Raw genomic sequence first — 27,424 nt, 5'->3', positions numbered from 1 at the left:
TCTTGAAAAGTTTTCCCCCTCCCAGATACTAATGTGCCACAAACAGGAAGTTAATATCACCAACCATTCCCATTTTATTTGGGTGTATCCATATAAATGGCCCACCCTGTATATTAGTAATATGATGATACTCAACTTTAAAGTGAATCGAACGGAGCTCACGCAAACTCACGTGTTCTCCCATTACAAGGAGACACAAATAAACAAACGTGGAGTGGCTGCTCCTCTTTGTCCTGGCACAGTAAATAAGCCCCAGGTAAACATGTTAAAGTGAGGCTCATGGATTAAAAATGTGATCAGTGTTGTATTTAACACTGTTTTAAATGTACAGAAACTCAATTGTGCTCAGCCAGACTGAGAATTGGGGCTAAAATTGGGGTAAACGTTGTGCAGAGTAACCCCGGCTTAGGAGGCTACAGCGGCCAAATGAGAATCGGGCTGCAGATAAAGACTCCGAGTTCATATTTCACACCGCTTGTGTTAAATCCTTGATCCGTATCTATGCAGTGCAGTATTTCAGGGCCAACCAGTGCTTGTGTGTTATTGCTGTCATGAGAAAGGCAGTTCTTTTGGTTTATTCCTTTGTTGTTTTTATCTGTATGTTGGCTGAATTAGACAAATTTTTTAGCAAAAAAAAGAAAAAGAAAAGATGAATAACTAGTTCAAAAACTGTCACAAATGGAGGTTTTCTATTCCATAGCAATAATAATCTGTAACACAGCACAAAGCCAGCATGTCTGTATAATAGGGCTGCAACAAACGACTAAGTTGATAGTCGAATAATCTATCAATTACTGAAACGAATAATCGATTATTCGGATTATAAATCATTACGTTAGAAAATGACTTATGTAGCTATTCGCTTTTAAATTTCGCTTGAGGTTGTTTTATATATTTGCTAACTAACAATGAAGACAATAAAAATGAATAGCTTATTCAAAAATTCACTGTCATTATTGTTGCTTACACAAAAGGTAAAAGGGTAAAACCCCAGTATCTTTATCCTGTCCTGTTTTCCTTTAATCAAGTGAATAAACTAATTCCAGTTTACCACTGCTCTGTGCTCTGCCGTCTGTCTACACTTTACTGCAACTAAGTTCTACAATAACAGGTCTTTGTTGAAACTTTACTGGAGTAATAATAGTTTCATGCTTCTGTTTCAGCTCCATTAACGGTACCGGACAACGTGCACTACGAAACAGACGCTACAGCTCCGCTCAGAACAAGAAACAGGGCGGAATTACTGTGCTTCACACACTACACTAATGCCTGCACTTCTAATGGTATATGCACTGCTTTTACACACTATTTAGTAAGCTAGTATGTGATTTGGGACGCGGTGCATCTTACTGAGAGTCTTTTTCAATCGGTGGACTGTCGAGTTTCCTCTTCAGACGCTCCAGCATGGAGGATGTGCTCTCGTGTCAGCTAAGGTCGGCTTACAAACAGCACAACTGACGACATTTTTCCGAGTTTAGCTCCACACTCACAAGGATTTTTTAGGTTGTCATCGTGCCGTTTTTAACTCTCGAGTGAACGGTAAAGTCAAAAACATTCCCAGTGAGTGCAAGAAAGACGTCACCAACTAATCGACTGCTACATTAGTTGCCAACGAATTTGGTCGTCGATTTTAGTCGACCAAGTCGAATAAGCCGAAAAAACGTTGCACCCCTACTGTATAACAAGCAACTGTGATTTGTACATTAAAAATAACACGACAAAATATATAATTGTAATACAACTGTGTAGAACTGTCAGAATTGTTATTTTTATGGCTTTTTTAACCTCTCCTTGGAACCACCGGGGGCTCCAAAGCACACTTGGTCATATTCTTCATAACTTTCATATTTCATAAGCTGCATTCAGAAGCTGGCGTCATGTGAGGCTGTGACTCTTCTCTTCAGTCAAATAGATGGTGAGGTCATTTTAAACGGAAGCTGATCTCAGTTTGTTTTTCTACTGAAAGTCGACCCATTTCCCCCCAAATCTGGGCTATAAACTATAAACAGACGGCGTCTCTTCAGTGATCTGCTCTGTAAACATTACTTTTATCAAGTAACACAAGGAGCGTCTGAGATTTTTGGCTTTCAGCAGTAAATTGTAAGCATATAGTGATATGCGTAGATCATAAAACACATGTTCTGTTCATTTGAGGAGCTTTTACAAAATAAATAAATAAATAAAAATATGCATTTATTTCACGCAGTTACTGAATAATTTGCCTTATGATTTGATCACGTAAAATTCAGATGGACAAACCAAAATATACCCTGGAGAATAAGAGGCTTCGCACAATCACAGGGAAACATCTCAGAGTGTCCACAGCTTTCCAAAGTCCACCAGGTGGCACTATTTTACAGAAAAAGTGTCTCACCTCCTGAGCTAAAGTGCTGGTGTTAATGATGAGGATTCTGTTCTGGCAGCCACACCACAGTTTACCGGCCACAGGAACCATCTTAGTGACCGGTCCACTCGGGGAACCCAAACACAACGTCTGAGAACTCTGAGGATCCCAAAAACTACCTGTGAAGGAGACGGAGACCATTTGTTTATTTAATCATCATCGTCATTGTTAGTATTAAAGCATTCATTCCCTTCCACTGTTGCTAATTACCATTTGTGGCAATAAAGCCACTTAAATAGAAAAACAGCGCATTTTCTTTTGATGTGAAGTGGTTCATTGTAGAGAAACCTGCCGACTCAGATGTCTTTACAGTGGTGCTGATGGGAACCAGGAGTTACCATGACTACAACACAAATATAGACATTTGATTTATTATCAGAACCGCCAGTGAACCTACATGAGTTTTAATATGGAATGATGGTAACAGTGATAAATCTGAAAAAAAAAAGTTTTCTATGGGGACTATTTTGCCTCAGAACACCATGAAACAACATTGCAGGCACCAGGCAGTGAATTCATAACCATTTACTGTAGGAACTTTCTGTGAGGAGCTTTTAGAGGTGGACGTCTGGTTCCTATCACCACCACTGTGAACAGTTCTCAGTAAGTTAAGTCTAGAACAGAGCATTTCACATCAAACCGCTCTGAATGACTCCGTTCACATCTTCACTGTTTAATTATACAGATTAACTAATTCTACGTTTTTTATTGGTGGAATTCTCCAATAATCAAATTGACTATATTACACTGCTAATACTATTCATAATATTATATTAGTAATATGATGAGAATCATTTGCTTCTGAGGATTTCAGTGTTTCTGTTATGAGAAAAATAAACAATGCAATTCAACCTAATAAAAAAAACAAAAAAAACAAACAAAACTGCTAAAAAAGCTGGGAAGCTCCAGCCTCCACAATTGTAACTCCAACAATATGTAATTAATATTTTGCGAGCTTGTACTGGTTATTTGAGTTTAAGAAATCAAACAAAAGAAAATCATATCAGTCAGGAAAGAACCGTTTTACAAAAAACTCATTTTTGACCATAAATTCAGCAGCAGTCATTAGTGGAGCTTTGAGCTCCTTAAAATCATCAAAGTATCAGTGGCAAATTACGAGGTGCTGATTTGAGAGAAGAAGCACATAAACAACGATGTGTTCATCAAGATAATATGCTAGCACATATAATTAATTATAATTATCAATTAGCACATCGCTGTTGTTGGACATCTCCAAAATAGTAACTTTACAGGAGAAGCGAAAAACCTACGTTACTTTTAAAGGAAGTCAATGGAACCAGAATTTTTTCCAAGCAAATTCAGGCCATTTCTTTTGGCCCATTCTTTGTGAAATTTACAAACAAGGCAAAGAACAACAGCTACTTTCAAGCTATGTTAAAAACTGAAAAATGACAAAAATGGAGATACAAGGTTTTGTTCCGACAGCAGAGATATGGTGGTTGAGAAGACCCAAAAAAACTACAAAAATGAGCTGCAAACTCAAAACGCTTTCATCAAAATGACGACGCCGATGCTGCATTTCATAAACGCACTGCAAATACAGAAACACATGCAACTTCAGAAACGCTGATAAACCAATCATAACACAGCAGAGGTGTTTCCGGAGGACTTCCACAGAGTGCCTTAAACTCTCTTCCCTGTGATAAAATCACAGTAATGCAGAGCCTCAAGTGGCTTATTGCTTTTATAAAACAGCGACAAAATACACACATTTTCAGAAAAGTTTTTATGTTATTATCAATAATTATCAACATAAACAAGTATACAGCATGGCATCGTTACCAAGCTGAATGGATCACTGAATGAGAAGAACATTCAACTCCAGCAGGACTGCTGTGTCTGATCAACTCGTGATAAAGCAGCAACCTACATAAAATATGATAAAATACACAATTTTGCAAAATATATTAATGTTATTATTAATAATTACCAACACAAACAAGTATTCCACCAAGAAATGTAGTTCCTTCAGAGTGCGCTATCACTGAAGTCGTTCATCGTTGTATTCTGCAGTCATTTCATAAACGTCATAACCTTTTGTCGTATAAAAATGAAAATATAACAACGCAGAACTGTTTAATGGAAGAACTTCTGCTTTTTAAGCACTTTTTGGTCACCAAATTACCACTGAGTCTTATTTAGCACCAAGCCTGCGGTGGCCTATTTGGCTGTAGACTCTACAACTTTAAGTTACCTTTTATTTGAGAAGATTACGACAATCACGGTATCGTTATGGGAATTAGCTGTACAGAGTGACTGTAAAGGTTTAACTAATAATACCAGATTAACTACTACAGTACAGCGATGACATGTCAGACAGCAAACTAGCCAGCCAGGTTAACCACGAACTCAGGATATGTGTGAGTGTCCATGGTCTGATCTACTTCTCTCTATGACTCGTCATCATAGATACACTATATTTCCAAAAGTATTCGCTCGTCTAGCTTCACATGCATAGGAACTTAAGTGACATCCCATTCTTAATCCATAGGGTTTAATATGATGTCGGCCCACCCTTTGCAGCTATAACAGCTTCAACTCTTCTAGGAAGGCTTTCCACAAGGGTTAGGAGTGTGTCTATGGGAATTTTGGACCGTTCTTCGAGAAGCACATTTGTGAGGTCAGACACTGATGTTGAATGAGAAGGCCTGGCTCACAGTCTCCGCTCTAATTCATCCCAAAGGTGTTCTATCAGGTTGAGGTCAGGACACCACTGCATTCCACACTTTGCATTGTGCTTGGTGATGTAAGGCTTGGATGCAGCTGCTCGGCCATGGAAACCCATTCCATGAAGCTCTCTGAATGTCTGTAGTGATTGACTCTGCAGAAAGTTGGTGACCTCTGCGCACTATGCACCTCAGCATCTGCTGACCCCGCTCTGTCATTTTACGTGGCCGACCACTTCCTGGCTGAGTTGCTGTCATTCCAAATTGCTTCCACTTTGTTATAATCCCACTGACAGTTGACTGTGGAATATTTAGTAGTGAGGAAATTTCACGACTGAACTTGTTGCACAGGTGGCGTCCGATCACTGTACCACGCTGGAATTCACTGAGATCCTGAGAGCGACCCATTCTTTCACTAATGTTTGTAGAAGCAGTCTGCAGGCCTAGGGGCTTGGTTTTATAGACCTGTGGCCATGAAAGTGATTGGAACACCTGAGTTCAATGATTTGGATGGGTGAGTGAATACTTTTGGAAATATAGTGTATTCCACCCCCTCTGAGTCTTCCAGAAACATTTCCATTGTGGCTCACTTCTGTTGTGTTGAGACTGGCTTTCTGAAGTCGTATGTTTCTAAAATGAAGTTTTGCTGATAGGTGTTTTGTGTTTGAAATTACATTTACATTTATGGCATTTGGCTGACGCTCTTATCCAGAGCGACTTACAATTTGATCATTTTACACAGGTAGGCCAAGGCGGTGTTAGGAGTCTTGCCCAAGGACTCTTACTGGTATAGTGTAGGGTGTTTGCACAGGTGGGGATTGAACCCCAGTCTACAGTGTAGAAGGCAGAGCTGTTAACCACTACACTAACCAACCACTTTTGCAGCGCATTTATGGGTTTGCAGTGTGTTTTTAACTGTACTCTGGATCTTGGATGTATAATGACTGTGAAATGGTGTTTACCTGCTTCCCTCTGATAAACAATCACTTCACCATTGGCAAGAGACACAAACACCTTGTTGTCAAGATACCTTGAATAAAAGAGACACAGAAAGCAGAATGTCACTTCCAGCTTGTCATCAAAGTAAATCATGAACAGTAAACGGTGCACTACTGGACTGGATGCTCACAGGATGCAGAGGATGGAGGCCGCATGCTGCATCTTCATACTGTTCTTCCTGTTCCTGATGTTGTCTGAAGACTGGTACACGTGGATGCTGTAAAGAGTTTGGGGTAAACACTGTTAAAGCCTCAAATATATACTGTTCACCCCCCGGACCACACAGTCCAGATATAACAATCCAGCTGCATTAACACTGTTTTTGTGATGTCACAAAAACTACTGCATTTACATGCATTTATATTGCTTCATATATTTTTGGCCACATCTTCTGGGGAAGAAGAGACTCTTCTCACATCAGAGTGGATCAGCAGGGTGTCTTACTGTCGAGGAGCATTCCTAAAGCTTCAGTTAGACACGGAAAACAGCAGCATTTTCAACATAATCGCTGTCTACTACGTCTGTAGGGTTCGCCCGGTCATCACAGACAATCATTTTGATCCTCATTTCATAAAAGAACAGACAATCTGTGGACCCAAAACACTTAGAAAAGGTTTCAAAGACATTACAATTCTTTTTGGCTCATAAAACCACACAAGCATGATGCAAAACTAAAACATAATAAAAATGTAGAATGAGAGGGTTAAGAGAGGCCCTAGGTGCGTCATAGAGAACAGGCCCGGACAAGAAGTAATGACTGTGCTCAGGTGTGAAGGCGCGGGGGGGGGGGTTGTGGATGGGCGCTGAAGGCAGAGTTGAAGTGAGGACAAGGTTGTTTGAGGTGAGAACAGGCAAAAAATATCCCTTAAGCAAAGACTTCTTATGGAGTTTTTTCTGAAATCTGCTCCATGTTCATGCTCATTTTGTGCGCAGGGAGCAATCATGGCCTATTATTTATAAAAAGTATAAAAACGGAAAATGTACTATTTGTGAACTCAAAATGGATGCAAAAGTTGAACACTGTGGTCTGTGACAAAGTCGCTGCTTAAATTCCTGAAAATAAACCTCTCTGGTTTGAAAGGGCAGTGAAAACAGACTGTTGTACCTAGTAGCTATTTATGAATTGTAGGGGCAGCTTAACACAATTTTTATGAATGTTCATCGTGTCTTTGTGCCATTGGTGGTCTTTTTCGAAGTTCGGAGGTGGTGAAATGATGCTCAACTATTCGAATACAAACCAAAAGGGCTGTGAATACAACTTTTTAAAATTATTCTGAATTTATTAACACAAAATGATCAAATGGAATCGAACTGTGGTCAAAACTGACATTTCTAGATTATATGCTAAATAATTAGTAAATCAATTCAAGAAGGAATTGATATTTCACAATGTACTAATTTCCTAAAGCAGTGGGTTCCAACTTCCTAAAGACTCACTGAATTGATTCCCAATGAAAAATGACATTTAATGAACCACGGATTAATTTTCCAAAGAATCACTGAATCAATTCATAATGAATAATGACACTTCATGGATCACCGATTCATTTCCTGAAGAACCACTGAACTGATTCCGAATGAACATGGATATTGTGATGGACCGAATCATTTTCCTAAAGAATCAATGAACGAAGCATAAGGAATGATGACATTTCACGAAGCACTTATTCCTGCCAGACAGAATAACTAAATCGATTCATAATGAAAAATGACAGTTCATGAAGCGTTGATTCATTTCCTGTAGAACCACTGAACTGATTCATAATGAGCATGGTTATTATGATGCACTGAATCATTTTCCCAAAGAATCAATGATTGAAGCATAATGAAAAGTTACTTATCATGAAGCACGGATTCATTTTCTAATGAATCGCTGAATCAAATCACAATAAAACTGGATATATCCTGATATTATGAATCATTTCTCTAAGGAATCACTGAATTCAGTCATTGTGTGGATTTACACCCCTGCTAATTCAATTAGTGTTCAGTTACAGATAAAGTTTGAAAATGCAATGTCTGTAATGGTCACCCACCAGCCGTCCTCTGTGCCGAGCCAGACGGAGCTCTGGTAGGCCTCGGGGTCAATGCTTAGCAGGTCCTCAAGGCTGGCGCGGGTGAAGGACCCCCGGCTGGAGCGTCGCATTGCCCGCCCATCCATTGGGCTCTCGGCGCTCAGCCGCTGCGCTCCGAACGTGCTGGACACGGGAAACTCCTGCTCCTCCTCCGAACTCGTGGTCTCTGTAGCCATGTCCTTACAGCCTGCTGTCTCATCATCTGAGAGGGAAGAGTTTATTTATTCCATTAAACTACTTTTAGAATTACAGTAAAGCTTTTAAATCCCTCAAAATGAACAATAATTGGAAAATAATTTATTTTCCAATTATAACTAGCACTATGAATGTGCCTTTGCTCAATCTTATACTCGCACTGGCCACTTTATCAGAAACGCCTACAGAATCTCATAATTTGAGCACCACTGCATCTCAATCCTCTGAGTAAGAGAAATGGAATTCTTTTCCTGTGAAACAAGAGATACTGGGGTAGCTAGAAAGCTCCAGTCTGGCAATGTGGATTGGTTGCTTTTCTCATCAAACTACTGAGTTTTTTTTCTGCTGCCTGGTGTAAAGATATAAGACTATACAGTGTAAATGTACTTATATGTACATCATGTAAACCACATTTTTTAGGGAAAATTCTACAAAATTCTATTGTTTTTTTGAAAAATATTTGCCCATTTTGAATTTGACGCCAACAATACGCTCCAAAAAAGTTGGGACGGGGGCCTGTTTACCGCTGTGTTTCATCACCTCTTCTTTAACAGCACTCTGTATGTGTTTGGGAACTAAGGAGACACTGCTGTACTTTTGAAAGTGTTTTAAATTCTTATTTGATACAGGACTTCAGCCGATCATCAGTTTCAGAGTCTCCTTTGTCGTATTTTTCATTTCATAATGTGCCAAATGTCTTCAGTGGTGACGGGTCTGGACTGCAGGCAGGTCAGTTTAGCACCTGGACTCTTAATACGGAGAAGTGCTGCTGGAATACATGCAAAATGTGGTTTTATATTGTCTTGCTGAAATAATCAAGGGTTTCCCTGAAAAAGACATCATCTGGATGGCAGCATATGTTGCTAAAACATGTATATATCATTCAGCATTAATGGAGCCTTCACAGATGATCACCCATGCCATGTGCACTAATGCCCACTAAACCATCGTCAATACTGGCTTTAGAACTGCGCACTGATAACAAGCTGAGTGGTCTTTAGCCCGGAGGAGACAGTGTCCATGACTTCCAAAAAGAATTTCAAATGTTGATTCGTTGGACCACAGGACACTTTCCACTTCCTCTCAGTCCATTTTAAATGAGCTTGAAAAAAAGAAGTTCTTTGTTATTTTACGTTGAGAAACATTATTCTTGAATTGTTGCACTATTTGATGGTGCAGTCTTTCACAGAGTGGTCATCCCCTCCTCAACTTTACTTTCGAAAGACTCAGTCTCTCTGAGATGACCTCTCTGGTTACTGACCTGTTGCCAGTTAACCACTGGGTGTTTTTTTTTTTTTAGCTTTACTCAGCTTTACCAGCCTTTTGTTGAAATCAACATAATTCTGAATCGTAGCAAAATAATTTAGCTGTACTGAACTGTGAATTTAAAACTTCATGATGCACTGAATCATTTCCTAAAGAACTGCAATTCAATGGTCAAGGTCAGGCTATTCCTGTGTTGAGATGTGCTTTCTGTACTAAGGCTGAATCTGAGCCGTTTATCATGAGTAATGGCAGTAATTACATGTGTTGATGAGGCAGTGTGGAGTGAATATACTGAAAATACAATCATCAGAGTGAATGTGAGTATACTGAGTGCTCAGTGACTCACTGCCGTAGCTGGAAGAGATGGTGGAGTGCGACGCTTGGCTCTGCAGTGTGGATGAAGGACTCGGGGAGTCTTCATCGTCAGTATCGTCGCTGTCAAATGGCACCAGCTCCGGGATGGTGGTTGTGGGGGGCTCGCTGAGCTCCAAAGAAGAGCCTGAGATGGAGATGTGGAGCTGTGGCTGCTGAGGCTGGATGGAGGGGGTCGGTGGCGGTTCGGAAGGGGCGGCAGGGGCAGAATGCCTGGACTCCACACGCTCTCTGGGGCTATAGTAAAGAGACTGATGAGCTAAGCTGAGTGATAAAAGACAAATTTCCCTTTTACACCAAAATTTCAGTAATAAACAACAATGGACTGATGATTGTCACATAGCAAAAAAATTATACTAATTTTTTTATACTAATCTTTTTTTTTAACCGTTTTATCAAAGTTTTATATGCATAATTTTACACCGATCAACTATAACATTCTGACCACCTCCTTGTTTCTACACTCATTGTCCATTTTATCAGCTCCACTTACTGTATAGCTGCACTTTGTAGTTCTATAGCTACAGACTGTAATCCACCTGTTTCTCTGATACTTTGTTATCCCCTTTTACCCTGTTCTTCAGTGGTCAGGACCCCCACGGACCCTCACAGAGCAGGTACTATTTGGGTGGTGGGCCATTCTCAGCACTGCAGTAACACTTGTGGTGGTGGTGTGTCAGTGTGTGTTGTGCTGGTCTGAGTGGATCAGACACAGCAGTGCTGCTGGAGTTTACACACCAAACGTGAAAAAATGAAAACGCTAAATATGCATTTATATTTTATTTATTTTATTTATAAATATTTTATTTTGCTGCGAAATTGGTAGAATATATATTAACTAGAATATATAATATATAGTAACAGCTCGATTAAACGAAGCACAAAAGAAATGGGCTCAATGTCTTTCAGTGTGAATGAGATCTAAGTCTTTGGTCAGTGAGCTATTGGCACCGGCGAAAGTTTGCAAAACTCAAACAGAGGGTGAATAAAGTAAAGTAGCAATCAATCGTCTGAAAAACTGTATTAATTATCATCAGTTATACATATGCTCAAATTAATTTACTGTTGTCCAAATAAATCGCACAAAAAACTGTGTTTGGTGTGTAAAGGCCTTAACTTTTCACATCATGCTAAGAGAGACTTTTTGTTGTGTTCTGTTTTAATGTTAAATAAAGTAAATGTATGAAATAATACTAAAATCTACCTAATCTAAACTGTATGATCTGATAAAATCTGTATGAAATGATTAGTATGATTAACAGAAATGTACAATAGAGGCTTAAGTGAACGTATACAGTTTGGAATGGTTACCGTCCACGACCTGCTCACACACAAAACATAGGGCGCACTGGGAGCTGTAGGCTGACCTGCTCTTGAGTCCTGGTACAGCGGCGATGCAGATGATGCGTGCGGAGCAGACGGCAATGCAGGCCTCCACTGTGGGCTCATCTCGAATATTCAGCAAACACACCTGACCTACATAACCGTCGCTGTTACACACCCACACCTCGTAGGTGTTCTCCGGGCAGCTGTGGCTGGGAGAGGCGCAGGAGAACTGCATCCCACTGCGGGTCTTCATGATGGGAATGGCTTTCAGAAACTCAGGGTCCCACTGGTCCTTATTCATCGCTAAAGGAATGAGGCAGCAGAACAAATACAAACACCAAGCTGTTATTACAAAATCACACAGGTACAGCACAGGGAAAAAAATGTTAAGACCTCCAAATAATCCTGGACAGTCTGTGGGAAACAAGTGTTTACTTGTTAGATTTTCTGAAATCTACAGATACTGAAATCATGTCATTTTCTTTGTATACATTATATTTAAAAAAGTATTGGCTCGTATGGCTTAACACACATATGAAATTGAATAACATCCCATTCTTAATCCATATGGTTAAATATGATGTCGGCCCACCCTTTGCAGCTATAACAGCTTCAACTCTTCTGGGAAGGCTTTCCACAAGGTTTATGAGTGTGTTTATGGGAATTTTTGACCGTTCTTCCAGAAGAGCATTTGTGAGGTCAGACGCTGATGTTGGATGAGAAGGCCTGGCTCGCAGTCACCGCTCTAATTCATCCCAAAGGTGTTCTGTCGGGTTGAGGTCAGGACTCTGTGCAGGCCAGTCAAGTTCTTCCACACCAAACTGGCTCATTCATGTCTTTATGGACCTGCTTTGTGCACTGGTGCACAGTCATGTTGGAACAGGAAGGGACCGTCCCCAAACTGTTCCCACAAAGTTGGGAGCATGAAATTGTCCAAAATCTCCTGGTACTGAAGCATTAAGAGTTCCTTTCACTGGAACTAAGGGGCCGAGCCCAACTCCTGAAAAACAACCCCACACCATAATCCCCCCTCCACCAAACTTTACACTTGGTACAATCAAGCTTTTATAGCTGCAAAGGGTGGGCCGACATCATATTAAGCCCCATGGATTAAGAGTGGGATGTCACTCAACTTCATATGCGTGTGAAGGCAGAGGAGCAAATACTTTGGGCAATATAGTGCATGTTTGTATGCAAACATACATTGTCGTTTAAAAGTTTGTCTGTATTGGTTTTATATAATATTCTGGACATTAATGTTATGACTTTCATCTTGGTGTTATATAGATTTAAAAAATATACAGTCATAAACAAAGGTTTTGCTGTCCTGGTCATGTGGCACGTTTTTGTTGCTGTTCTAAGAGAAACTAAGTTACACATTCTCTACAGAGAACATACTTCTGTACATTTTAATACACTATTACTGTTTACTGTAAAACATATGACAAAAAAATAAAAGTGTGCAAAGGTTACAGCATATTATATATTTTTTATGTTCAATTTGTTTCCATAATGTTAAATTCAGCAAATGAACATAAATTGTGCATTATAATTGCAGAAAAATGCCATTTTAAAGTCTGTTCTCTTATTTTTATTTTTAGAAAATCAACTAAATTAAGTGTCCAACCTTTTTTACAGCTTCTAAACTACAAATTAATCGAAACCTTCGACAAACATCTTAGGATCATTTTATACATTTCATTTCACCCAATTTTTTTTTATATAACTGAAAACGCATTCCAAACTTCTGAACTCTAACGTTAACATCTTGTTTCAGTTCAGTTTCTTAGTCGAAAAAAATCAACTGGGCCATTAGTTGGTCTTATTAACAGCTACTCACTAATAATAATAATAATAATAATAATAATAATAATAATAACAATAATAATGATTACCCAGCTTCTTCTTGGCCTCCTCAAAGGCCTGTTCGAAGTTGCTGCGAGCGTCTGGACTGCTGAACTCAAAGACGAAGGTGCTCTCAGCGGACGCTGTGGTCAGCTCCAGCTTGGTGGGCAGGAAGGTCATGCTGAAGGCCAGAGACTGTTTCTCAGCCAACTCCCTGTGAACTGACGCCATCAGGTCCTTTATCACGTCATCCAGACTCTGAGGAGGGAGAGAACGAGACATATTAACACATCTTAACTTGGCAGACGTAAAGATGAAGAGAGATGAGGACCGAGTGTCTTATGCTAAATCATGGGTTTATTTCATCATCTGGACACCTTTTTATCTGTCTGTCTGTCTGTCCATCTATCTCAGTCTGTCTTCCATCTATCTGTCTGTCTGTCTATTTATCTGTCTAACCGTCTGTCTGTATATGTCTTGTCTGTCTGTCCACCAGTCTGTCTATCTATCTATCTATCTATCTATCTATCTTTCTAACCATCTATCTAACCATCTATCTGTCTAACCATCTATCTATCTATCCATCCATCCATCCATCTATCTATCTATGTCTTAACCATCTGTCTGTCCGTCCGTCTGTCCATCTATCTATCTGTCTAACCGTCTGTCTGTCCATCTATCTATGTCTTACCCGTCTGTCTGTCCATCTGTCTGTCTGTCTGTCCATCTGTCTATCTGTTTAACTGTCTGTCTGTCCATCTATCCATGTCTTAACCGTCTGTCTGTCCATCTGTCTATCTATCTGTTTAACTGTCTGTCTGTCCATCTGTCTGTCTATCTATCTGTCTAACCGTCTGTCTGTCTGTCCATCTCTCTGTCGATCTGTCTGCCTGTCTATCTATCGATCTGTCTGTCTGTCTATCTATCCATCTGTCTGCCTGTCTATCTATTGATCTGTCTGTCTATCTATCCATCTGTCTGCCTGTCTATCTATCCATCTGTCTGCCTGTCTATCTATCCATCTGTCTGCCTGTCTATCTATCCATTTGTCTGCCTGTCTATCTATCCATTTGTCTGCCTGTCTATCTATCTATCTATCGATCTGTCTGTCTGTCCATCTGTCCATCTATCTATCTGTCTGTCTGTCCGTTACTGAATCTTTTCTACTGAATATGTTCTGAATGCTAATGTGCAGCACATCTCTGAGCAGCAGGTCGCTTGTGTGTTTTTAACTGACCTGGTGTGGAAAGCTGAGCGTTTCTGACAGTTTGCTGATTTGGCCAAGTGTACTGAGGTCCTCATCCAGACGGCTGATCGTTTTCTGGATCGCGTCCTTGTTAGTGGCCTGATTAGAGCCTGCAGAGAGGAAGCCATTCAGAATAAATAAAAACTCCAACTCCCATAATCCTCCAGCTCACCTCATCTGAATCGGCTCACTTACCTTTCACTAATTCTATATCCTCCAAAGGCAGTTTCCATAGAAACTTATATTTACTTGAGGTGTCAATGACACTAGCAGCAGTGTATCTGAAACAGTTTAACACAGACAAATCAGACTGAGGCACTCGGACTGTTCAAAAAGGCAGAGCACAAAGCAGGAAGTTACAACAGACAAGGACAAGCAATGGCATGACTGTGTGAACAACACAGAAGAAAGTGCATCAACTGTGTTGTAACTGCAGGTAAATGTGATCACAAGCAGAGAAGTTTCACCAGAAAACCTTCTAAAGGTGCTGTTTTGCAATCTGTCCACTAGGGTGCAGCACAGGACTGCAACACTCCGATCTGCACAGCAGTCACTGTAACCTGTCTGATGAAAAGAGAACGTCTGTGAACGTGAGAGACTCACAGACTCATGGAGCTCCTCCGTAACGAACCGGACTTCCTCTTCAGAGTCGTACAGATCAGCAGATCAGTAAACAAAAACAAAGAACGATCCTTCTTCCCTCCTACTGACTTCTACAGGGAGAGAGAGAGAGGGAAGAGAGACAGAGCAAGAGAGTTGAGAAAGAGAGAGAGAGAGAGAGAGAGAGAGAGAGAGAGAGAGAGAGAGAGAGAGAGAGAGAGAGAGAGAGAGAGAGAGAGAGAGAGAGAGAAAGCAAGAGACGAGAGAGCGTGAGTGAGAGACAGAGCAAGACAGTTGAGAAAGAAAGAAAGAGAGAGAGTGAGAGAGAGAGAGAGAGAGAGAGACAGACAAGGGGAAAAGAGAGAGAGGGGACAGAGTTGCGAGAGAGAGATAGAGAGACATATTGAAGGGAGGGAGGGAGACAAAACAGAGAGAGACAGACAAAAAAAGTGCAAGAGACGAGAGAGAGAGGAGAGAGGGGTAGAGAGAGAGAGAGAGAGAGAGAGAAAGAGAGTGTGAGAAGAGAGGAGAGAGTGAGGAGAGAGAGTGAGGAGAGAGGGAGAGAAGGAGGGAGAGAGAGAAAAGAGAAAGAGAGAGCAAGATAGATGGACAAGAAGAGGAAAGAAAGGAAGAGATGTGAGTGAGATAAAGTTAGAAAAGAAAGGTAAGAAAGAAATGGAAGAAGAGAAGAAAAGATAGAGAGAAAGTGAAAGAGTCAATGATGGAAGTCAACAGATTTTAAGGAAAGAAAGAGAGAGGGAACAAAAAAGGAGAGAAGAAAGGAGGGAACGAGTGAGTGTTTAATAGAGACGTTACAGTCCCATGTTGGTCTGTTGTCAAACATTTGTATAAACGTTTATTTCTCCTCTCTTACCGCCTCCATCACCATCTCCTGCCTGAGGAACTTCCTCTGAGGATTCAGGATCTGAGAGGAACCACATCGTTATTTCAGGTGATGAAGCAAGACTGAGAGCTTAACACTCCCCCTCCTCCTCTACCCCACCCATCACGCATGATGGCGTGATTATGAGCGAAGAAATCATGTTAAATACTGAGCCTTACGTGCTCCACTCCCTCTATATGTGCCTCAATCTCCTGCATGACCCTCGTCTCCCGCTCCACCTCCTCCGCATTCCGCCGGCCCTTATTGATCCTCTCAGCCAACTGCTTTATGTTCTTCTGAGCATCCAGCAGGAACGGGTGGTCCGGGTGGTCTTCTGGAGTGTGTTTCAGCAGGTCCTGTCACACACAGACACAAACAAGCAACTCAAAATTCAGTTCAGCACCTTTTATTCTTTAAAAGCATCACAGCACAAATCTAACAGTGTAAAAACAGCAGATTATAAGTGATACTTTTTTAATCCCACAAATGGGGAAATTCCACCTCTGCATTTAACCCATCCGTGAAGTGAAACACCACATACACACTAGTGAATAAACACACACTAGGGGCAGTGAGCAGCCCTATCCACGGCCTCCGGGGAGTAATTGGGGGTTAGGTGTCTTGCTCAAGGACACCTCAGTCATGCACTGTCGGCACTGGGGATCAAACCGGCAACCTTCCGGTTCAATCCCTAGAGTATTAGAATATTACTACTGTGAAATAAAGTACACTAATATTATTAATAAAGTACACCAATATTATTAGAATATTACTACTGTGAAATAAAGTACACTAATATTATTAATAAAGTACACCAATATTATTAGAATATTACTACTGTGAAATAAAGTACACTAATATTATTAATAAAGTACACTAATATTATTAGAATATTAATACTGTGAAATAAAGTACACACACTCAGCGGCCACTTTATTAGAAACACCTACCTTGTGCTTCCACTCACTGGCCACTTTATTAGAAACACCTACCTTGTGCTTTCACTCACTGGCCACTTTATTAGAAACACCTGCCTTGTGCTTTCACTCACTGGACAATCAACAAGCTCCAACATCCTTATACGTCCACTATATAGGGACAGACTGTAGTCCATCTGTTTCTGCACAATTAATCACCCTCCCAAACCCCCACCTCTTTCATCACTGGTCAGTTTCTGACCACAGGAGTGTTACTAACCAGATTTATTTAGGTTGTGGATCACTCTCAACACAGCAGTGGCACTGATACTGCAGTGTGGGTGGTCAGTGCTATGGTGAGAATGGTCCACAACCCTAATTATCCAGGCAAGAGTGGTTCTGTGGTCAGAAGCTGACCTGATGAAGATAAAACTCTGAATCAATGAACAGGCTACAGTCTCCAAACTGTACAACAACAAAAACAGAAGACTAAAGATGGAAGATTAAGGAAACAAGAAATACAATATCATTCATGAGTTGGCAGGTAGAACTGGTGGAGGGAACTGGAAAACGTCTGCTACTCACTTTTACCAGCAGCTCGTATCGCGGGATGCGCTGGACAGGTTTGATCATCAAATCCCCCAAAGCCTGCTTCTCCTTATTCTCACGCATGCTTTGCTGTGAGAGAGAGATGATTACTCGAGATAAATACAGATGAATAGAGAGAATTCTAGATGCATTTACGATGGGGAACCTTGACCTTTAGATCTAGACCTTCAGTTCAGCCCCAAAATAAAAAAAATAAGAAAAACAGCCAGAAAACGAGAAAAAAGTTCATTTGTGTTAGAATCAACATGGTATTTCAAAGCTAAATATGAAACACATGTATATTTTTGGGCCATTCTAGATTAAACAGGGAGACTTAAAGCCTTTAACAGAAATTACATATATTTTTGAAGCATGTAAAAGATAAACATATATGGTCGCTGTCCAAAAGAAAAACAAGTATCTCCAATATATTAACTTTACAGGAGAGGGCAAAAACACTCTTGCCTTTCAAAGTAAGTCAATGTAAAGACATTTTATTTTAGAGCATTTCTATTTGTCCATGCATCATACATTTTTGACAGAAAAGGAAAGGACAGCTGGTGAGTTGAAATGATGTAAAAAAAATAAAAATCAACAAAAATGGAGATAGATTTCTTTGGACATCAACAATATATTATATTCTATTTGTAATTTACATCTTGCTGTTGTTGGAACAAAATCTCATATCTCCAAAACGGTAACTTTACAGGAGAAGAAAAAAACGTATTCTAATTTTAATGTAAGTCAATGGACCCAGAATTTTTTACAAGTCGTTTTGGGCCGTTTCTTTCAGTCCATTCACCATAAAATAATTGTTTTTGGACAACGACGATATGTAGATGTTTCACAGTAAAGAGACCTTGGATAGAGCTTTCCATTACTAACAACTACCTAGAACCTGGTTTGACTATGATTGTAATAAATTAATAATGTATCTAAAATAGTTCTATATATAACCATGAACACTCAAACACTGCATGTAAACAGGCAAACACATTGCATCATGAAATGGTTAAGATTGATGGAGAATGTGTTAAATATGCTTGTATACAGAACCTTTTTGAAAAGTTCTCTTTTTACAGAATGTGTTGTAGAACCATCCACAGCACATTCTCCATCAATCTGAAGAAGCCTTTCATGATGCAAAGAATGGCAAAGGGTTCTGGGAGTTTTCATGGTTGTATATAGAACCATTTTCTTGACTAAAGAACCCTTGAAGAACCATGTTTTTTTAAGAGTGCAAAGTTGTTCTCTCACGTTCCAAGTCATTTTGGGACATTTATTTTGGTCCTTCCTTCATGAAATTTACACACAATATAAAGGCCAACGTGCATTTTCTAATTATGTCAAAAACTGAAAATCGACAAAAGCGGAGATACGAGGTTTTGTTCCGACAACAGCGATATACTACTACAACATGGGCAGAACTTAAATACAATAAGCATGAAGATTCCATTGAATAAAAAGCTCCTAGAAATCATGAGGGCTTCACTGAAGGTCTAAAAGGCCTGGTACAGCTTTTGGGTCAACTGGTATTTTGCGTATGCCGGCACTAGATGGCAGTAAAACCTGTGTTTTATCTCCTGATCTTCACAGAAGAAATTTACCGTCCTTATTATGACAGGCTTTTGCTGTGGGGTCAGAGTTCAAGCTGGAATATCAAACAGAGCAACAGCACGGTCCACAGCTTCACAACAGCACTCAAACCTAATGACCTAACGGTCACCTACATACAGACAAAGAGGAGGACACGTGAAGAGGTGCTGGTGGGGGCGGTGGGAGGGGTGTGCGTAAAGGACGAAAATAATTTACAAGCACATTCAATTTGGCCTCTAAACTGACCAGTTAGTAAACAGTTTTTCAGTGTGAGGCAGGTGAAATGAACAGTTTGCTATGGTTTGCATTTCTGGATTTCAAGAACCGTACAGTCCACAGAGTAAAGACGTCGTGAAGTTTGACGCTGAATGACCGTGGAATTATCTACCTCTGCTGAAAGCTCCAGAAACACAAACCACAGGCTGTTCCCAGTGAATCCCAGAGGAGAAGAGAGCGGAAAACGACAGGATGACACACACACGCGCACACACACACACGCACACACAGGCACACACATGCACACACGCACACACTGCTGTACAGCAAGATACACAACTTTAGAACGTGCCATTCTCCAGTATTAGTTCAAACTGTGTTGCCACAGTAAAAAAAAAAACAAAAAAACAAAAACAATGTATGTATCCAGAGCTTAGATATTTACAGGATTATGTTATGATCTACCTAAACTAAAGGCAATAATAGAGATAGAAATAACCTAAATATATACAGCCAAAATCCAGTGGAGTGGTGAGGGACGTAGAGTTTACCTGCACAAATGAATATACACAGTCTTATGAAACAGTTTAAACACCCGTGGAAGTGAAATAAGATAACACATCCTCTACAGCCCATGGGCCGGATCAGGACCACCAAACAATCCCATCTGGGATTTAGTTTTCTATTAATATTAGCCTGTTTCACAGTGCACTACACTACAGTCCCCAGCATGTGCTGCAAAATACTGTGCTCAGACTCTCCTACCCCATCAGCAGTCTATGGGACATTGGTTACACCTAAATTCTACACAGATCTACACCGGTTGTATTACAAAACAAACGCAGCTCAGCCAATATAAACACTTAACGTCAGCTCAGCAGCTCAGGCACTGGGCCCAAGCCGTGATGAACTTGTAGGAAAGAAAAGCCGCCAGGTGTCCAGTTCAAACAAGCACCTTTCATGGGACGACACTATAGAAATGAAACTTGGATTTAACTTAAACAACATGCACATCCCCACATTTTATGTCCACCGCCCCCCCCAATTATGTATAATTCAGCAAGTATACAGTAACTGGGCTTTAAAATGTGCAGTAGTGTGTCTCTGTAGAGGACGTGCAACTTATTCACACATAGAAAATCAACATGACATGAACTGACCAGGGGCGTGCAAAATTTTGCACTCTAACATTATACACAAACCCTCACTCACACTCACAGGAAAACACACCCTACACAAGAGCCCACCTCTAGAAACTTCATGAAAGCGGGTTTGGCCTCCTTGGCGATCCTCACTGCGTCTTTGGCGTTCAGGAAGTTGTCGATGTAGGCGGAGTAAATACTGGCCAGGACCTCTTTGGAGAACTGAGAGAGAAAAAAATCATCAATCTTCAGGCAAGCATCAGGTTAGTCTCCAGCTTAAACTATCAAACAGCTTCTAATTGTTGAACCAACTTTTTGTAATATTCTGAAGACGGGCTGTATAAATGGCTGTACCTGTTGTACCTCTTCAGCCAGCAGGTCCCCAAACTGCTCCATTTGATTTATACTAGTTCTGGTTCAGTGTTTGGGTCTAGCCCCGCCCCCTGTGCTACCCCGAGCCAATCAACATTTCGCTGCTGTTGGAACACCACCTCATATCTCCAAAACAGTAACTTTAACAGGAATTTGCACAAAGATTTTTCTTTATTTTCAATAATATTGACTGACAAGGTCACTTTGAAAGCATCATTTCACTGCTGTCGGAGCAAAACCTTGTATCTCCAAAATTTACAGGAGAACTTTACAGGAGAAGGGAAAAACCTACTTTACTTTCAATGTAAGTCAATGGAACCAGATTTCTTTTCCAAGTATTTTTTGGCTATTTCTTTTGGTCTATTTATCACAAAATTTACAAGCAATGTAAAGGGCCGTGGATATTTTCAAATGTCAAAAATGGAGAGGTTTTTTCCAACAACAGTGATACACACACACACAGAATCCTGTTCAAAGTCATGGCACACTTTCAACAAGGTGTTGGAAACGTTCCTCAGAGATTTTGGTTGGTTATGTGAGTTACTGTTGCCTTTCTATCATCTCGAACCAGTCTGCCCATTCTCCTCTGACCTCTCACATCAACAAGGCATTTTCGTCCACACGTCTGCCGCTCACTGGATATTTTCTCTTTTTCGGACCATTCTCTGTAAACCCTAGAGATGGTTGTGCGTGAAAATCCCAGTAGATCAGCAGTTTCTGAAAACTCAGACCAGCCCGTCTGGCACCAACAACCACGCCACGTTCAAAGTCACTTAAATCCCGTTTCTTCCCCATTCTGATGCTCGGTCTGCACTTCAGTGAGTGGTCTTGACCGCCTCTACATGCCTAAATGCATTGAGTTGTGGCCGTGTGATTGGCTGATTAGCTATTTGGCAATTTTATGTCAATATTTAGAGGTCTGCTACCTGACCGAGCCTGGTGAGCCCTACAAAATATCAAGTACACTCAAAAAAATAGGCACTAAACTGTCAGTGGGCCAGTACCCTTTATATGTCCGTCTCAGTGCCTTTAGTCAGGGAACATAACTGAACCATAATCCACTGAAATGATCTGTTCTAAGCTGTACTGACTCCACACACCCCGTCTCGCCTCCAGGCTTTTATTCTACTGTTCTGTTTTAAAATATTTGGTTATGAAAAGGAAAAAATATCAACTTTTCACCTGGAGAAACTGATTTAAGGTTCACAATCAGACCTTAAAACCACTGCTGGAGCTTTGAGGGAATGTTTACACTGTTTGTACCTTAACGAATGAAAAATGTACCTGAACAGAACCTTCATTTCTAACAGTGTACATAAATGCGCTGTTTCTTTGTCTCTCTATAGCCTCTTTGGAACTATAGCTGTGGAAGCCCAGGCCAGACAACATCCCTGGCTTGAACACTTTACGGAGGGTGCCAGACTGCCAGCTTACAAGCTCAGCTTCATTAGCTTACATTTAAGGCAACGTTAAATAATGCAATGAAAAACGGGGGGGCATAAGCTTCCATTAATTGTTAACTATTGCAAAATTAAAGACTGAAACTTCATTTACATTTATGGCACTTGGCAGACGCTCTTATCCAGAGCGACTTACAATTTAATCATTTTACACAGGTAGGCCAAGGTGGTGTTAGGAGTCTTGCCCAAGGACTCTTATTGGTCCTCAGTCTACAGTGTAGAAGGCAGAGGTGTTACCCACTACACTATCCCAACTTCAGACACTGAAGACATCTTGGCTACATTTGAGGTAAGAGGGGAGACTGTAGCTGAATTGCTTTAAACCCAAAGCAACAGAAAGAAAAGGAAGAGGTGGACAGCTGACGTCCAGAGGCAGCCTGACCACGCAGAGTGACCAGTGCTCTGTGGTGTAGTCTGTGGGCTGACAGGCCCATATAAATCTGTCTAGAGGCCTGGTCAGAGAGCGGATCTTGGCGCTGATGGTGCGGCTCTGCTGTTAACCTCTTACATCACGCAGCAAGTTCTGTGTTTTTGACCGACAGTCAACATAACACACCTTACCAGCTTCAACTGCAGTATTTTCTCAATTCAATTCAATTTATTTGCTGATACATCCATATTAGGTTTGGTAAAACATATACAAATATACAAAAACAATAGAAACACTTCACTGGGCATTTTAATGAGAAACGCCAACCATATACAGTTGTGTGCAAAAGTTTGCGCACCCCAGTCATGTTACATGTTTTACTGATTGATTTATGGGCCAATCAGAATCTTCGAACAGTCATTAGATTATTAACTGGAATGATCCAGACTGTTTAAACAGACTTGGTGTGAACAAACTTTTGACCCACTGGAAATCGGATATACTGAATTATAGCGGAAATAAATGGACTATTTAAAGATTCCGTCTGTGAACAAAGATGCCCTGATTCCCACGTGTCAGAAACCAGCCCGCCACACAATCCCATCCAGCCCAGAAAAACCTTTTAGTTTTCTATCAACACTAGCCTGTTTTATAATGTGCTTCACTGTAGTATCCAGCATGCACTGCAATGTAATGTGCACCGACTCTCCTACCCCAACAACAGTCTATGGGACAGCGGTTACACCTCAATTCTACACAGTTCTACACCAGTGATATCACCTAAATGCATTTCAGCTGCAGTTCAACCAACAATAACACTGAACATCAGCTCAGCAGTTCAGAAACTGAGCCCAGGTATTAATAATCTTACAGTATAAAAGGTGGCCAGGAGTCTAGGTCAAGCAAATAGGTATGTTTAAAAGGCTGAGCACCTTTAACTGGTTTAGTTTGACACCCCTAAATGATTGCAAAAAAACAAGATCATGTATCTGTAAGGTGGCACCATTTCGACTGTTTTGGATTGACCTCATCTAACAGAGGCTCCAAGGATTAGACTCAGAGGTGTCTGAGGCGCCCGTCCGGCTGATACCCCCCCCTCCCAAAACACGCATGCAATCTGCACCAGGAGGGCAATAACTGAACACACATCAACACTTCACCAACACATTCTGAAAGGAAGTGAACGTTGCTGACTGGCTCCAACCTGGCTGATCCCCCCCATCCCCCATCCCACCATTTCAGCTCACGGCCTTCAGACGGCAATTAAACTAATGGCAGCTAATTAGCGTCTAACGACCCTCACCGTGAAGGAACAGGCAAAGTGTGCCCTGACTGATGACATCATCAGTGATGGAGAGAGGCACTTCTTGAGGAAAGGACATAAAATAGAGACTTTATTTTAGATGTTTCCAATTTTATCCTGAGATTAATGACCTCACCAGTGGCTATTTCTGCATTTGGAAGAAAGCCATTTATAAGGCACTGGGTATGAACATCTAGTCTCAAATGCTTTTTTGGGTTCTAGAAACCCGTAATTTCATCCAAGAATAGGAGGAAGAATAGGCAACACACATAAATAAACAATAAACCAGGCATTTAACCTCCCCGTCCACATGTTTACACTCTTTCTGCGGTGACCCCTAGTGGCCATTCTGCCATAAAGAAGGATACTGACTCAGATATTTTTGACTAATATTAACAAATAAAATATTTTGTCCCCTTAACTCTGTTTACAGATTAATCGGAACTCTGCGGGTGAAATGTTGTGACTTTGTGACGCCGTTGAGCTGCTAGTGAGCAATGAGGGGTAGGGGGAGGGGGGAGACACCCCTGCTGTGAAAACTAATCATATCTCTCCACAAAGAAGGCCGTGTTGAAATAAAACGGACAAGTGAAGTTTTATTCATATCAAAGATCCTGTACAAAACATTTAAACACAATAAATACTTTTATAAATGCTCGTTCGCTTGCAAATGAAGATTTAATTTGCTTATGGTTTTGTAAATCATCCACATTTCCACCAGTGTTACTGAAGGAAGAAAATGTGAAAAAAAAAGCGTTTTCTCTTTCTTGGCTGAAAAGTTTTTTAATGGAAATGGAAATGAGAAAAAGTGATTAGAAATGCTGCTTAGTGATTTTTAGATTATTATTTTTTGTAAAAGCTCGTCTCAAATTAATAGAACATGTGTTTTATGATCACACATTTCGATTTATGCTTTTAATTTACTGCTGAAAGCCGAAAATCTCAGATGCTCCTTGTGTTATTTTATAAAAGTAATGTTTACAGAGCAGATCACTGAAGAGACGCCATCTGTTTATAGTTTATAGCCCAGATTTGGGGAAAACGGGTCGACTTTCAGTAGAAAAACAAACTGAGTTCAGCTTCTTTTATTATAAGGGTTTAAAATGATGTCACCATCTACTTGACGGTAAAGAAGAGTTACAGGCTCATACGACGCCCAGCTTCTGAATGTATCTTATGAAATATGAACGTTATGAAAAAATACTTGATTTTGAAAAGACAATAAAATTCACAAACAGCAGCCAAATGGCAAAGAATAATTAAAAAATAATGGAATTCACTGCCCTGAATGACCTTGAGTGGACCACCTCCCAAGAATATTCAAGCAAGAGTGGCTCTATGGTCAGAAACCGACCAGTAATGATGGACTAGAGGATGATTTACACTGTGCATTAATACACAAGCTACTGTACTCTAGAAAGACGGAGTTACAAGAGGGTTTCTGATGAGGATGCTAGTGAGTGCATATAGCTTATTATTATATTATATTATATTATATTATATTATATACAAAAGGTAGTTCCAGTCACGCGAGCTGATTGGTTGAGAGTCGTTCTAACTGTGCCTTTATCTCACCATAACATCACAGAGTTTTCACAAGCACTATATCACTCCGCTGAGACGGCTAAGCAACGACTTTGACAGCTGTAGGAGACGCTCAAGCCATTTAAATGTTTTCACTTCTTCCTTTGCCACAAACAGAAAACGGACACTGTTAAGATCACATTTGACCGACAGCCAATTTGGTCAGACTCTGAAGATGAGACGACACTAAATTCCCAAACTGTCGTCACTACTGAGCAGCTTTTCAGTCGGCAGCTGTGACAGAAGAACAGCTAAACAACCTGAAATCAGCCAGAAATGAACCCAATACCATTTGTCAGATGTGTCTGATCTTCAGAGTCGGACCAAATCAGACTGAGCCATAAAACTGACCCAATATCAAGTTTAAAGTCAAGCAAGATCAGTATTAATGTTATTTTGTTCCAGCCAGTCTGTAAAGCTTCTTACAGCCCGTTTAGTTTAGCGAATGGTATTGGGTTCATTTCTGGCTGATTCCAGGTTGTTTAGCTGCTCTTCTGTCACAGCTGAAGACTGAAAAGCTGCTCAGTGGTGACGACAGTTTAGGAATTTAGCGTAAGGAGCTGGAGAACGAACTGCCGGCAATGAGCAATGAGGAGCTTGTTACTCTGATGTAGCTACAAGCTGCTCGTTAAGGAACTATAAATTGGATGAAGGAACTGAACATTAAAACATAAACGCCGTGTTCACGGCCCAGTTCATTCATTTCTTACTGTATTTATTTAACTGTTGTATTAAAGCAGTAGAGCACTCGAGGAGTGTGTTATCACCAATAACATCACGGCTGTGATCATCTATGGCCACCAAACCACAGCCATGATGTTACTTTGTGATACACACTCCCTGTCAGGTTCTACTGCTTAAGTATATTATATTATATTATAGTATATTATATTATATTATATTAAGCAATGACACATTTTTATTAATTGTTGGTCTAAACTTCCTTAACAAAATGGAAACCAGAAGTCCAAAAAAAGAAGTGACACTTACAGACTGGACGAGCAGCTGTCCGACGGTCTGGCGGTCATGCCAGTTGTTGACGCAGGTGAGAACCTGCTCCAGAAAGAGTTCATGATGTTCCAGGATTTCAGGGATCTGATAGAACATCTCATCCACCAGAGACGGGTCACACATGGGAGAATTTTCTGGCTGCTTCAGAGGCTTCATGTAGCCCTGTAACAGAAGAGATTTGTGTCAACTATTCGCTTTAATGACCACTCCTAACTTCTGACCACATAAGTATTTTATTCAGTCGTTACGATGTAAACAGAGTCATTCAGAGCAGTTTGGTGTGAAATGCTCCGTTCTAAAGAAACTTACAGACAGAACTGTTCACAGTGGTGGTAATAGGAACCAGACGACCACCTCTAAAAGCTCCCTCACAGAAAGTTCCTACATGAAACTGTTATGAATATGAAGCAAAACAGTCTCTAAAGAAACTTAGTTTTTCAGATTTTTCTCTATTTCACCATCATCAACATTACATCTAAATCTCAGAAGACGTGTAGGTTCTCTGGTAGTTTTGGATGGTAAATTAAATGGCTATATCTGTGTTGTAGTCATGGTGACCCCTGGTTCTCATCACCACCACTGTAAAGAAATCAGAGTTCATTAGTTTCTCTGCAATTAATCATTTCACACCATATAATTACTGAACCGAAAGCCCATAACTATTATACTGAATCCCACAATTACTCAAGTGGACCATATAACCTCTGAACCAAACCCCACAACTACTGAACTGAACCCCATACATACTGAGCTGAACCCCACAACTACTGAACCGAACCACATACTTTAACTACTGAATCAAACCCCACAACTGCGGAACCCCACAATTACTGAAATGAACCTCACAACTACTGAAGTGAACCCCACAACCACTTAAACTTCATAACTACTGAACCAAACTCCACAACTACTGATCTGAACCCCATAATCACTTACCAAACCTTATACCTACTGAGCTGCCTTAAGT

At 40.5% G+C, this 27,424-nt stretch overlaps 1 protein-coding gene across 3 annotated transcripts in view; it reads right to left on the bottom strand.

Moving 5' to 3' along the window:
• Positions 1-27,424, bottom strand: part of LOC108431162 (rho guanine nucleotide exchange factor 17) — a 166,692-nt gene that overhangs the window by 6,021 nt on the left and 133,247 nt on the right. For all 3 annotated transcript variants that reach the window (XM_037539779.1, XM_037539780.1, XM_017704145.2), the window contains 15 exons: positions 26,437-26,619; positions 20,463-20,579; positions 17,401-17,493; positions 16,078-16,254; positions 15,890-15,940; positions 15,019-15,128; positions 14,611-14,696; positions 14,407-14,525; positions 13,220-13,427; positions 11,366-11,627; positions 9,973-10,235; positions 8,127-8,367; positions 6,221-6,307; positions 6,054-6,121; positions 2,375-2,523 (listed from right to left, as the gene is read on the bottom strand). In XM_037539779.1, coding sequence (XP_037395676.1) covers positions 2,375-2,523; positions 6,054-6,121; positions 6,221-6,307; positions 8,127-8,367; positions 9,973-10,235; positions 11,366-11,627; positions 13,220-13,427; positions 14,407-14,525; positions 14,611-14,696; positions 15,019-15,128; positions 15,890-15,940; positions 16,078-16,254; positions 17,401-17,493; positions 20,463-20,579; positions 26,437-26,619 — 2,214 coding nt within the window. The remainder of the gene's footprint in view (positions 1-2,374; positions 2,524-6,053; positions 6,122-6,220; positions 6,308-8,126; positions 8,368-9,972; positions 10,236-11,365; positions 11,628-13,219; positions 13,428-14,406; positions 14,526-14,610; positions 14,697-15,018; positions 15,129-15,889; positions 15,941-16,077; positions 16,255-17,400; positions 17,494-20,462; positions 20,580-26,436; positions 26,620-27,424) is intronic.

Source organism: Pygocentrus nattereri, chromosome 7, assembly GCF_015220715.1.
Source record: "Pygocentrus nattereri isolate fPygNat1 chromosome 7, fPygNat1.pri, whole genome shotgun sequence".
NCBI lineage: Eukaryota > Metazoa > Chordata > Actinopteri > Characiformes > Serrasalmidae > Pygocentrus > Pygocentrus nattereri.
This window is presented reverse-complemented; position numbering and strand designations above follow the sequence as displayed.